This window comes from Lethenteron reissneri, chromosome 24 (assembly GCF_015708825.2).
Source record: "Lethenteron reissneri isolate LAM-NWPU_2019-01 chromosome 24, ASM1570882v1, whole genome shotgun sequence".
Taxonomy (NCBI): domain Eukaryota; kingdom Metazoa; phylum Chordata; class Hyperoartia; order Petromyzontiformes; family Petromyzontidae; genus Lethenteron; species Lethenteron reissneri.
Genome location: NC_083802.1, coordinates 6,713,421 through 6,727,008, shown reverse-complemented (window position 1 = coordinate 6,727,008; position 13,588 = coordinate 6,713,421). Strand labels below are relative to the sequence as shown.

Here is a 13,588-nt window from a genome sequence, read left to right as displayed (position 1 = left end):
TTTCTCACACTGGGCACAACCCAGGCCAACACTGGTTCTTCCTCTCACTGAATATAACTCGAGGCAATAACACCTCTACTGGCTACACGCACAGCCGGTCACTGGCGGCGTGACGATGACGGCGATGGAACCCACTGCAGGAGATCTTCCAAGTGGCCAGACGACGGAGAGAGATGTCGGTGAACAGCGACAGCAGCCAGGACCCAGGACCCCACTCACGAGCTCCGGGTCCGCTCCCCCTTATATCCCCCCAGGTGTGGCTAAGCCCCGCCTCCGGCCACGCCCTCTCGTGGAACCTTCGAGCAGGTTCCTGGAGCATCTCGGCTCGCCCCACCTGTTACCTTTGCCCCAGATACACCTCCCCTGATTGGTTTTTTACCTCTGTGCCTGTACCCGTGAATCCCTTCCCAGGCCAGCAGGTGTCACTTTGTCATGTCAGCAGGTGTAACTCTGTCATTACATATACACATTAATCATATATAAACCATACTCAATAATGTATTTTAAAAGTAACAAAAACTAGATTTACTTTACACCCCGTTCTCTACCTTCGGGCCTATCTTTTGTTAGTTGGAATGTCTTATTCCCAGGTAACATATCAGCAATGTCTTCCCCTTATATAAGGCTCTCTGCATTAAAAAAATCTATGTATTTCTTACAGAACTCAGCGACAGCACATCATTTCAGCCGCATTTATTCAGTGCACGCAAACTTCTTGACCGGTTTCGATACACACAGTATCTCATCAGCAGTCAGGTTTGCTTAAATCGATGCTGGTGAACTTCTCGATGTTATAGGCAAGGGCCCTGTTTTCATGACATGAACAACCCAACATATTCCTGCAACACTCTGTGACCTTAGATGTAATAGGGAACCTTACGGACAATGGCTCTTCTGTGCTATTAGGAAGGGGCATTGCCCGAAACGTTGCCTATTATATTTTATACTTTTAAGACCACGGTATTTGTGACGAATGCGGTTGAGTTTTTTTGTTTGTTCGTGCAAGCCCTGACCAATGCAGCCGCACCAAATCAAGTACCTGTAGAGGTGGCGAGATGTTAACTACCTCCCCTGGTATACAGAAGGCCGTGGGTTCGATCACGACCCTGACGGCTGTATATTTGGAGTTTGCATGTTCTCCGTGTGGTCGTGTAGATTTTTCTCCGCATGTTCCTACTACATTTAGAAACATGCGTTTGAGAATTTTTGGCTGCTATAGATTTTCACATCATCAGCACCTCCAAAACCAAGACCATGTCTGTGGCGCGGACTCAAGAGTGGCAGAGCGCCTCTTGATCTACGGTTAAGTAGTGGAGGTCGGGGAGTATTTCTCGAGGGATGGAAGAAGGGAAGAGGAGATCGAAGCGGGCCACCACAGTGATGCGGACCACGAACCGGCATGTGGTCTCAAGACAGGAGCTGAGCCTTCAGGCAAAGCTCTCAATCTATCGGTCAATATTCGTCCAGATTCTGACCTAAGATCCTGACGAGGACACGCTCAATGGTGCAAGTAACAAACATGGATTTCATGCACAGGATGGCAGGGCTTTCTCTCTCTCAGGGATCAGGTGAGAAGCATAGCTATCCGACAAACTCAACGTCCAGTAGGGCACTATTGAGCGAAGCCAGCCAGCTACGGTGGATGGGGTCGTCTGCCAAGGATTGTGAAAGAATGACTCCTGCGTGGAGTTGTTCGAAGGCCGTCCTCCAGGCAATAGACCCCAGAGGCCGCTTGCGATCGTGCCGAGAAGACCGGGGACGAGGAGAGACGGGCGACCCGGGAGCCACAGATGATGCCCGCTGGAGGGGGACAGGGCGCGGTGGAGAAGGGCCTTTGGTGGCTTTATTTTGGTGATTTTCGAAGTTTTTTGGTTTGGCCATGTTTGTTTGTTGTAGTACAGAGTTAGACTGGTGGCCTTAATCTAAGTTGTCTTGTGGTTGTTGCTGTTTGACTTGCATCCCACTGGGATATTTGCAGTGTTGGTGTACGGTGCTTTTTCTGCAATATTTTTCTGTCTTTTCTTGGATTTTCTGTTTGCACTTAGTCACTTTAAGATGTTTTCTTGTTCATGTTTTTTTTTTGTTGCGGTTGCACCCGATTCAAGAGCCGAATGGCTCACAGGGCTACACCTAATACACGAACTTGAGTCTCTGCCCCCATTTAGTTTGGAAAGAGCGGGCCGAGACTGACTGATTGAGATTTCCACGTGTTCAGCCACTTCGTTGAGCGTTCATTTGTGACCCCGGGTCGCTTCTGAAAAACGAGCTGCTATATAGCTCAGTGTGGCCTTACCTGGTGAAATAAAATAAATACAAAGTTGGGAAAAAAGTTTAAAATCAAGAAAGTTGGGAGAATTTGGGTTGCCCCCACTCCCTTACCCACACTTACGGTGTCTTTACGACAGCGCGTGCGACGTTGTTGCTTTACGACAGCGCGTGCGACGTCGTTGCTCTACGGCAGCGCGTGAGACGTCGTTACTTTACGGCAACCCGTGCGACGTCGTTACTTTACGGCAACGCGTGCGACGTCGTTACTTTACGGCAACGCGTGCGACGTCGTTGCTTTACGGCAGCGACGGTGTTGGGGGGAGATTTACGACAGCAAGGGTGGGGGGGGGAGCTTTACGACAGCGAGGGGGAGTTACTTTACGGCCCTTCTCCCTGCATGCACTGGACCCAGGCGACGTGGCTCTGCGAACGCTGACGTGGTGGTGGTGGCAGCGGCATCAAGCGCAGCGAGCCAAGGTTCGTGGCTCTTTCTCTTTCTAACAAGTTACAATAAGCCCTGGATTAAGTCAACGTTGTGTACTGTGTATACTATACCGCGTTGTAGTGTTCACGCTGCGCTTGTTCATTCAACCCCGCGATGCGTGTGATGGATCCGTGCAGAGTCGTCTTGGCTTTGGGGTTAATTAACCTCATCAACGAGCTTCGGTATAAAAAAACACAGTCAAAGGTCATAATATCTAAGTCATTTATACGGTCGTTTATATAAGTATTGTGTGCAGATGCTGTCTAAAGCTTGCGAGCTCCCTAATTGATTATCGATACGTGAACCATGTCGATTTGATTGATAATGATTTTATTTTTAACCGTCTTGATGTAATGACCCTTTGAGGCATGTGGCAGTCGGTTAAAGATTCACGTCCTTTTATTAGAACGCATGCGAGAGGCCCGCTTGTGATTATTCATCATCGTCGTCGTTACTGCTCTACGTAAGCGATCTTTGCTGTCAATTCTAACGATTGACCTTTTCGTAGAATTGACACTCATTGAGATCCAATATCTCTAAATTAGTTAATTTTTTCGATGGTCGATTTTTATTATATTTTTACCGACGTCATGTATTGTACAAGGTTAGATTTATTATACAAGATAAGTGCTCATTGAGCCTTATTCATTTGAACCACAGCCATGCGATGGGCTGTATGATCGTCCCTTATTTAACGGTGTGTACCATACAACTTAATGTAACCATTACATTTTGTCATTATTAGGGTTATCTTTGGAGGGTCCTGTCAAGTTTTTTGCAGTAGGGGGCGATGATGGCTATGTATATTGGATTGATATTTATCTCTCTCTTACATCCGGTAGTAATTAACAAAAGAGTCAATCGGGTTGCATTATCTCTTGGTAACATGTGTTTAATCATGTGAGCTCCCATTGCAATTCAGTATCTTGGTGAATGTTTAATTTGCCAACATCAGCACCACGAACTTAACTTTCCAAGATTGTATCAGTTCCGATGTGTCATTTGATTTATGTAAGTTTCCTGCTTGGTATTTTCTTTTGTTCACGAACGACCATTGTATTTTTTAAATGTGCCTCCTGATTGAAAGACTCCTTACGTGACGTATCTTGAGGCCAGGTTGTATTTAGATGCTATGCAAATTGAAATTATTATTGTTCTAGATTCTTAATTTGACTAAACAGTAGTGATGTGATGATTAGTACAGTGCGATTGCATCTTTAGATTATAATTTAAAAGAATTGATTTCAATTTTTAAATAGTATTTATTCAGGTACACTTTATTCGTGTAAATTGTGTACAGCAGAACTTCATGAAGCCACTGTGGGGGATACCATGTTGCGGATCCTGTAGCCAAAGCAGCGTTCCGCGGATCACGAGAGGAATTCAGCCACACGACCCCATTCGCAAAAAAAAATTGTGCGAATTACATAGCGGCTAAATTAATCCCCGATAAATTATTGGATTTTGAGTTCTAATTTTTCTAAGACATCTGCCATATGGTTCTATGCGAGGGGGAATTTAGTTGTTTACAGCTTCTTCTACCAACCAAATCACATCAGCGCAGCTAGTCTGCTGTTGAAAGCAAAAAAATGACAATTATTTGTATTTTCCATATATTATCGATAGGAATGCTATTCAAACACTGAACAAAGTTTGCATTATAAAGGAGCTGGCAAACCCTTGGCAATTTGAAAGTTTCAAAATATATAATGTACATTGCAAAGAAGTGCTTAAATTAATAAATAACACGGCTCACATTGCATAGCCACCTTTTTGCAATGTGCATTCCTTTAAAAACTGTATAATAACATTTGCAATAACATAGCACATTATAGTAATCCAGGGACGTCGCCGACGCGGTGTGCCGTGGATTACGGGAGGAATTGGCTGCTCCTGGAAGAGAATCAGAAATCCGCTATTTCTTGGCATATTTTAGGATCAACGGCCCCGCTAATTACGAGATGAGTTGTGAAAAGCAAGAAATCCGCAAATTATATGAATTTGCGCATTCTTAGAGCGTGGATGTTTTGAGTTCTATAGCTATTTGACACGTGAATGTATAGGCAGGAATCGCTGGATTATAACCTATTCCGCGTATTTACTGCTCCAAAAGCGGTCTTGAGATGATAGCTTGAATTGTGCTCATTGGATATACAATAGATTACACAGAATTCTTTAAATATGTTACAAAAATGCGAGTGAATCTGAAACTGCGTGGGGTTTTTCTGTTAAAATATTGATGGCAGTAACTTTGGGTTCTGTGTCCCTATGTCTCGAGAGTACGCACATTTTTTTACGCAATTTTAACCGTATACGTTGCATGTTTTCGCGAATTACAAGGTAAGCAAGGCGAGCTTTTGTCATTTATCGCCAAAGTCATGAATAATCAGAACACAATGGTATATATTTTGAGGGCATTCAATGTAAAAAAAATTAATCATAGAGAAATTAAAGGAAGGCAAGTGTGATAAACACAAAATTAATGTAAGCTTTCAAATATACCCATGCGGATGTGGATTTAAATGTCATGAGACGCATGTAGTCTGTTCCTGCCCTTCTTACAGATGCGAGTGTCACTATCCCTGTGGGTGGCTGTGCTGTGCACTCTGGCACCAGTGCATGGAGGAGACGAGGCCAGGCTACTGGCTTCTAAAAACCTGCTTAACACATATGCCGTGGAAGGTCGGGACTTGACCGTCCAGTTCAACATTTACAACGTGGGCTCCAGGTATGGCCAGAGAAAGCCTTACTATTGTATCACTCACTGTGCTGTAAAATCACAAACACCTTTTGAGATAGTAATTGCTCAAAGCACTAATGTTCTTGTAGGCGCTGTCATACTAGATACCTTTTTTTACAAGTCAGATTCTTGAAAGACTTTGGTTTCAACTTATGCATTGCTGCATATCATACTGACCTCCTAATGTAGCAATTACTTTCGAGATGGAAGATAAAGCAAGGACACGACGCTTATCGCACGATAATGCCATCAAGCTGCACAGTTTAGTCATTTACAACAGCCACCTTAAAATAGAATATTATACCTTTCATATGTTAGTGTGTCAATTTGATTATAAAAACTAAACTTAAAATGCATATGTAATAAATGGCTGCACTGCACACAAGCTTGACAAAAACCCCTGCTTTACACTTGCGTAATTAGAAATTGGATATATGTATCATTATTTTTCAACGGTGCATTCATGAGGCATGAAAGTAGTTCATACACACATCTTGTTGAAGGAAACTATTATACATTTTGATACATTTATTGACACCCCACTCATTACCCTTTTCTGCAAGTGTGATTTAATATTGTGAGAGGGAACGTCTGATATATTTCATCTCATGTTCAAAGAGATTGTTAGAAGACCGGGTAGAATCTTTTAAACAAAATGTTGCTTTCTCATTTCTTCGCACTATATTTATGGGTGACCTATAAGTGGGTCATGCCGTACTGCCCTTGAGCCTACAATATTCACAATGGTAAATTGCTGTGCGATTGTTATTTGGAGACTAGTTTTGAGTGAGGAGGCGGGTGTGGGAGCCGTGCAGGTTGTGTGGTGGTCACTGTGTGTGGTGTGCGACACTGGCGTTAACGGCTGTGTACACGCGCGGGGTGCTCGTGTGTGTGTGTGCGCGCCGTGTCCTGCGCAGTGCTGCCCTCGATGTGGAGCTGGTCGACGAGTCCTTCTCGCCGGAGGACTTTGGCATCGTCTCCGGGGCTCTTACCGCCAAGTGGGAACGGATTGCTCCGTATCCTTGTGACGCCTCTTGACAGCCTCCTATATATAACACTGCCTTATTAAGCTCTCCACTGTGCTGTGTTTTTGTTGTTAATGTTTGGTCATTTGCTCTTCGTTCCAGTTAATATTGATTATGAATAACATTGGTCGCGAAAGCCTACGTGTTAAACGCTTATATCTGGTCGGATGATGCTGAAGCAAGAGAACTTAACTCACAATCGGAAGGTTCCAAGTTTGAGTCTTGGCTGGAGGTTGTCCCAGCCTATTATTCTTTGAGAATAATAAATTCAATACCACTGTGGAAAAGTCAGCAGTGGTTGTCCTATTAAAAGCCTGGCTCCCACCATGGGAATTTCCAAAACTGGCTTAGGGCTACCAACGGATATGCGTGCCGCCTGATTGCTCATTTGGGAGAAGCTTTGACTTCGAATACTTATAACTCAAGCAGTAATAAAACATTTATCTTAAAATTTGCTGAACAAAAACAATGGCATGTGCAGTGGTATATTATGTAATTGTATCAATTTAACTTGGATAAAAGCCTATGAGAATAACATTTCTTTTTCAGAAATACCCGTGATATAATATTGCAAAGTACAAACATTAAAAAGGAATTTCTTTAAAACGTACTGTCATTTAATATAGGCCCTTAACTCCAAGTCCGCTTTTAGATCGAGCAATGTTACCCACGCGGTTGTGTTGCGGCCATTGAAACCTGGCTACGTCAACTTTACGGCAGCGACAGTCTCCTACCTCCCCCACGAGGGCAGCAGCGTGATGGTGAGTCAGCTGTTGCCTTTCCCACTGTGTGACCATCTGCTGTGCATGGGTAGCAATAAAACATGAACCGCTGATAATTTAACATTGTGGTGTGGCAACTTTCGTGTGACAGTAGGGCTGGGGTGGTTGTCCCAGTGGTGGTTTTGTTGAGTAGGCAGGCATCTTGAATTTCCCCCACAGTAACATCTGTGTTATCGAGGAAAGAGTTGTCACCTTGAGAGGGAACGTTTTAGATTAATTGCTTCCCGCTGTGTGCATTGAATTTACTGTGCGTGACTGCTACTGGTTTTATTAATACAACTTAGATACGCTAAGAAAAACTAGTGGAAAGAATTTGCTGCGCAGACATTTTATCCATGACATGTTCTCTCTGTGGAGTTTGCATGCGAGTTAAAAATGCAGCGAATCACACCTGTGTTTGTGTCTGTTTCCACAGGTGGGTTTCACCAGTGCTCCTGGCCAGGGTTCCATCCTGGGCCAGAGGGAGTTTGACAGGAGATTCTCTGCCCATTATGTACGTACAAAGGAGTATCTCTCTACCTACTGGATTTAAAGGCATCTTATGTTACTTAAAAAAATGTGAGTTGTATTAGCGTACTCAAAAAAGCGTTGCATACAACGCATCTCTAGTTAAGCAATTTTATCTTCGGAACCCTTTTTGCCAGTATTAAGAAGCTGAAAAAGAAAAGGTCTTATCATTTCTGGCAGTAATCCAGGTGTTAAGATGTTCATCTTAATTCTGGCAATTAGTGAAGATTACATATTGTCATGCCAAATGGATTCGACCAATACAAATTTAAACTCGAAATAGGTTGAGATTGTCACTTCATTTATGGGTGTCCATTACAGAAACTATTTCTTCCCTCCTTTTTCTCAAATTCCTACATGTTTCTCGTGAATGAGGCTCCTTTAAATGTATATTGGTAAGTCCAGGTGAGTGAATTAAAGAAGTCAAGACGCTGGGTCTGGGTAAAATCAAATGCTCATCAGGTTTCCAGTATTTTTTTTAAACATGTATTTTATTAATTAAAATTGATATTTTATTGCTTTCACATATATGCATTTTTCTTTTGTTTTCATTGTTTTATACGTAGATATTGAATCAAGACCTTCCTTTTCTGCCAATGTCTCATGTCTATAAAGTGTTCATATATGGAGCTGGATTTGTCATTCTCTCAATCTGTCACCACACCATAACAGTTATATAATGTCACAAATGCCTCAATATAACCATAAGAATCCATGAGGATTACATTTGATGACCTCCAATCTTTGACTTATGCATAAAACATTGCCTACAAAGCTAATTGAGTGGTGTGCCCCCTGTTGTACTTATTGTGCTATTGCATCTGTACATTTCTAGAGCTATGTTACCGACAATGTGCTATTCCTGAGTGGTGAGCATTTCATGTGTGTGAGTGGCAATTGCGAGTGCTTGGTGAGGGTCAGGTGGGTGGTGATTGGTGAGTGAGTCGTATGTCTGGTGTCTGCTATGTGACTGGTGAGTGTTGCTATGGTAAGTCTTGAGTGTTAGCTGTGTGCTCAAGTGTCTCGTGAGTGACTAGTGTCTGGATTGGGGTCAGAATCAGGGGTGAGGCTCCGGTGAGTGGTGAGTCTCCTGTATTGAGTGTCTGGTGAGTGTGTCGTCAGAGTTGTGAGGATCAAATGAGTGGTCGGTGTCGAGTGGTTTTGTCAAAGTGAATATCTCGTGAGTGCATCTAGCAATGGAATGGGTAGGACCAACAGAATAGGGAGCAGGGCTGATGTAGGAGGAGAGGGCAGGGCTGATGGGGAAGTCACCCTACCCTTAGGATCGATTTCCTTGTGGTCTAACACTAAATATATCCCTGTTTTCTCCCCGTGTCCTGCTTTGTGTAGTCTCGATGCAGCTCTATTTAAATGCTCCATGAATTGTGAAATCATATTTTGTGCATTTTGTACGTCGTATCGTTAGCAGCAATCCCACAAAGCCTCTGCTCGTGTGTGTTTGCAACAAAATGTGAAGCTTGTGCTCCGACCCTGTGCTGTGCAGCTGGACTGGATGGCGTTTGCAGTGATGACCTTGCCATCCGTGGGCGTCCCACTGCTGCTGTGGTACTCGAGCAAAAGCAAGTACGATGCACCCAAGGCCAAGACGAAGTGAGCAAGCGTGGTGCCACAGAAGAGGGCACTGCCACCGAGCCCAGACGACATGCAAAGAGTTTTCCTCAATGTCAGAATTTTACTAAGAAGCCAAGCAACATTTGTACATCTGGCTGCATAAAAATATAGACCCTTAAAGCATATGTGCCAATTGCATAAATTATGTATGCATTCCACTCATGTCGGGCCTTATTCTTTTGACAGTTTTTTTTTTATAAATTCGCAAGTTTGCTTTGATATACTGTAATTGGGAATGTAATACATTGAAAAGAAAATTACAAGAATTCATGGTCTTTTTGGACTCATGTTGTAAAATGAATTGTGGCACCATTTCAGAGGGAGATATTAATGATGTTTACTGTCCTGTGCCATATTTTAATAAACTTGTGATATCTCCCATTTGTGGACTGCATTGCATCATTGATGTTTGACACATTGGTGTCATACAGTAATGCACCATTCGTATGTGTGTTTAACTGTTGAATGGGCTCCTTAATGTAATTATGTCACTGCCACTTTGCATCAGGCTCGAAGCACATCCACAGGCAGCAGTTTAGATTAAATTTATCCAAGGTCTGTTTTCAATAAAGATGGGGTTAGGGTCGGAGGAGAATATTGTTTACAGTCAGGTTTGTGTATTCTCTCAAACCCAGAATATACTTGGGATAGAAATAAATGTTATGGACATTTTTTTTGGGAAACATGCTTTTCAACACAGCTGTTGTAAATTATGTTTCCAAGCAGTAACTGTTAATGTGGGAGATCTTAATAGCTATTTTGAATTGTTTTTACAAAATGCAATGATTACATTTTAACGGTTTTCATAAGCTGAGTGATACCAAGTTAAATATTGGATACTAGATTTATAATTCAATAATGCAAGGAAATAAAAGGCTGCATGATTGCGTGATAACGTTGGCTTTGTGTATAATATCCCAAATGTCCATGACCGCAGGCGGCAATATCCTGGGCAAACGGACTACAGATGTTGGTGCAAACTTTACACGTACTTTGTTAAAGCCTTTGTGCAAAATAATTTGTCTCCAGCGAGAAGCACTGTCTCACAATAGCAGGTATTTTGGAGAGCTTTAAATGGCAAAGTGAAAAGAATGGTCATGAGTGATTTGACTCTAAATCTAGTTTGCTGAGTGTGTAGGCCTTTGTCTTGCTCTCCAAAAAGTACATGGTGTAATATTGTTTTCGCATGTTTTAAATTGTCAACAAACATACTTGGGTATTGACAGTAAATGACCCATTGAAACTAATCCGAACTGCCATGTTAAATCCAATCGAGGTGATGCTCGACAACCATGATTTTAGAGTGCACCTCGCTGGTAAACAGCCGCAAGAGAATTATGAACAATGGCCTACCTCAAGGCCCACTACTAACATTGTCACTAACATATACAAGTGATCTGCCGTGTACATCTTCTCACAAGTTCACATGCAATTGACTGCCCCTTGCTGCACACAGCACAAACCGTGGAAACATTCCCAATCCTCTTAGCTGAGCTAATGTTACTGTAGGCATATTTTAGTGACTGGAGGCTGACCGAATTACTTCAAAACCAACACAAGTGCTTTTCACCTGAACAATCGTGCAGCAGATGCCACCCTTAATGCGATCTATGGTAGTAAAGTTCGCTATGACCCCATTCCAAGATATCTCGGGGTTATGGACAGAAGGCTGACTTTCAAGCGTCATAAAACAGATCATTGAAATGTTTTCAATTATCCCTGCTACAGAAACGTGTGTGAACACTCTGGGATGCCTCCGCTGATGTGCTGCGAACTGTCTCCCTATCGCTGATCTCGGTTGTCGTCGGTCAGTGTCCCCCAGCCTGGTTCGGGAGCTCGTACACAAAACAACACAATTCACAGCGCAATGTGCATCGTAACCGGAACACCGAAACCAACACGAATCCCCTGGCTCCCAACATTCTACCACCAAATATACGAAAAGACACTGCAAGGGAGTTTACACGTTTTCTTACCAACGATAACCAGCTACCCCATCGCTCAAGGCATCAACAAAGTGCCTCGCAGCCAACTCAAGTCCCGACCCCCCTTCTAGGATCACGCGGTCACCTCAGAATCTCACCCAGATCCGGAGGAATGCTAGCGAACAGTGGAATGCTGGATGTCTGGAATAAACCTCATTTGAGACTCAAATATCACATCTCCTGGCTTTGACATTTTCTCGAAAACTGGTGTACCATCAAATGCTTTATAACAGCGTTCATCGAAAGGGGCCCACAGGCCACTGGATGCCCCTGGTGGCCTTTAGTGCGGCCCTTGACGTGCATCCCCCGACAATACACAACATGTGAAAACACCCCCATTGTGCTGTCAAACCCACTGGTTTCAAATGCGTGGCGGCCCTCACATTGATGTCTTATTGTTGAAAGTGGCTCCCCTCTGAAAATGAGTGAGGAACACTGTTTTACAACAACAACAACAGGCCGATACGTACATCTTCATTAACGACATTTTTAAGGCAAGCCATCGTGTGATTGTGGCCATACAACTCGAATTAAGGACCATAGAGTAAACCAATGCGCTATTTTAATTGGATGAATTGCAAAATTACACAACTTTCTCCTGGAGCCCTCTCATGGCGAGCAGACCTCGAAATTGTAATTTAGCTCCTGAAAATCTCGCCATACACAGAATATTATTCTCAAAATATGTTCTTTGTGAAACCAAACGCTTGTTTAATGTCTATATTTATAGTGGCTGGGGTTGCTTGCATGTAAACACGTGGTCCCTAACATCTGGTTTGGAGTTTGCGGGAGATATACAATGACGAAATGCGCGCGTAAACAAGGCGTAATGGTTGAGTAAATGACAATGTCTGGGTTGGCTGTGTGGTCTGGGGACCGTGCGGTAATTGCGTCAGCAATACTCGGTACCCGACAATTTCCACCACTGCCTTGTTAAAATGAGGTAAATGGGATGATCGCTTGAAAAATAGAAGAATTACACATTAGGATGTGATGCAAACATCAAACGGTCGCACTCAGTGTTTTCCCAGTTAAAGGATACATTCTCAGTCACCATGATATTTGTTACCTTGTGTACAACAGCTGTATTTAAATGGCTGTCAAGTAGTTTCTCCATGACTTGAATCAAGCCAAAGTAAATGTTATACATAACCATTGACTGAACATTCTATGGTTACATCATCTGAATTAACATTGGGTAACAATTAATTCATGGATGCTGCTGTTTAGCTTCCATATTTCAAAATGGAGTGTAAAATGATGAATCATGATTAAACTACAAGTGGTCATATTCTCATCACTTGGCCAAATGTCAGAGTCGATGGTTACATTTCCACAGGGACATAGCCATTTCTGTATGGCATTGCTCTATTACTAAAAGCACTCCCTCTACTTTAAAATTGGCATTCAATTCAAGGTGACATCCTCATTCCCAAGAGCAGAGTATTGTCACGTCTCCCTTGCAGAACAGATCTCGATGTACTCTCAGCTGGTTAAAAACGGGGCATTTAATTCAAAGGCCTTCACCGATGTTAAATTGATGTATGCGTCACTTAACTTTTTTTTAATAAATGAAACGTAAAACAATAATGCATCGCATTTGGTTGTGTTCAATAAACATACTGTGGATAAGCCCTTCGGGATTGCCAGGGCAGGTCATTGTACAGGGTTGTCCTAGTGTTTTGTGACCCACATTTAATTCTCTAAAACTTAATATTGTTAAAGTAAGATTGTATTTAAAACATAAATGAATATGCAAGGAAAAAATGTTAAGGGTCAATTAATTGGTGGTCACAAGACATCTGAACCACCATATAGTTTGAAACGAAACGCGTGGCTTTTAATAACATTTGTGGTCAAAAACTGAGCGTTTTTATGACATTCACGAACAACACTTCAATTACTCAAAATGCATATTCGCCTGGTAGAAATGTCTGAAAAACTCTTAAAACTTACAGTGAACTCTCTAAAAGAAACTTTAAATAAAATTGAATAGGCTTAATGATCATCACTGTTTATCTGAATACGAACATCATGGTAAAGTCAATAGTAAGTATCCTGGTCACCACCATAGGAATGTGGATTTTCCATTACTGGCTCAGGGCTGTCAACCTAGATGAATACTGCCCCTTTAATGTTTGAGTAAACACATTTAATTATAGCTT

General features: G+C 42.5%; 1 protein-coding gene across 1 annotated transcript; it reads left to right on the top strand.

Annotated features, from left to right (window-relative positions):
- The first annotated feature begins 2,635 nt into the window (after window positions 1-2,635).
- Window positions 2,636-9,819, top strand: LOC133346468 (translocon-associated protein subunit beta-like). Its single transcript, XM_061558074.1, has 6 exons — window positions 2,636-2,745; window positions 5,317-5,480; window positions 6,410-6,508; window positions 7,170-7,278; window positions 7,715-7,792; window positions 9,311-9,819. Exons 2-6 carry the CDS (start codon window positions 5,317-5,319, stop codon window positions 9,419-9,421), a joined length of 561 nt encoding a protein of 186 aa, XP_061414058.1. The 5' UTR covers window positions 2,636-2,745; the 3' UTR covers window positions 9,422-9,819.
- Window positions 9,820-13,588: the final 3,769 nt, after the last annotated feature.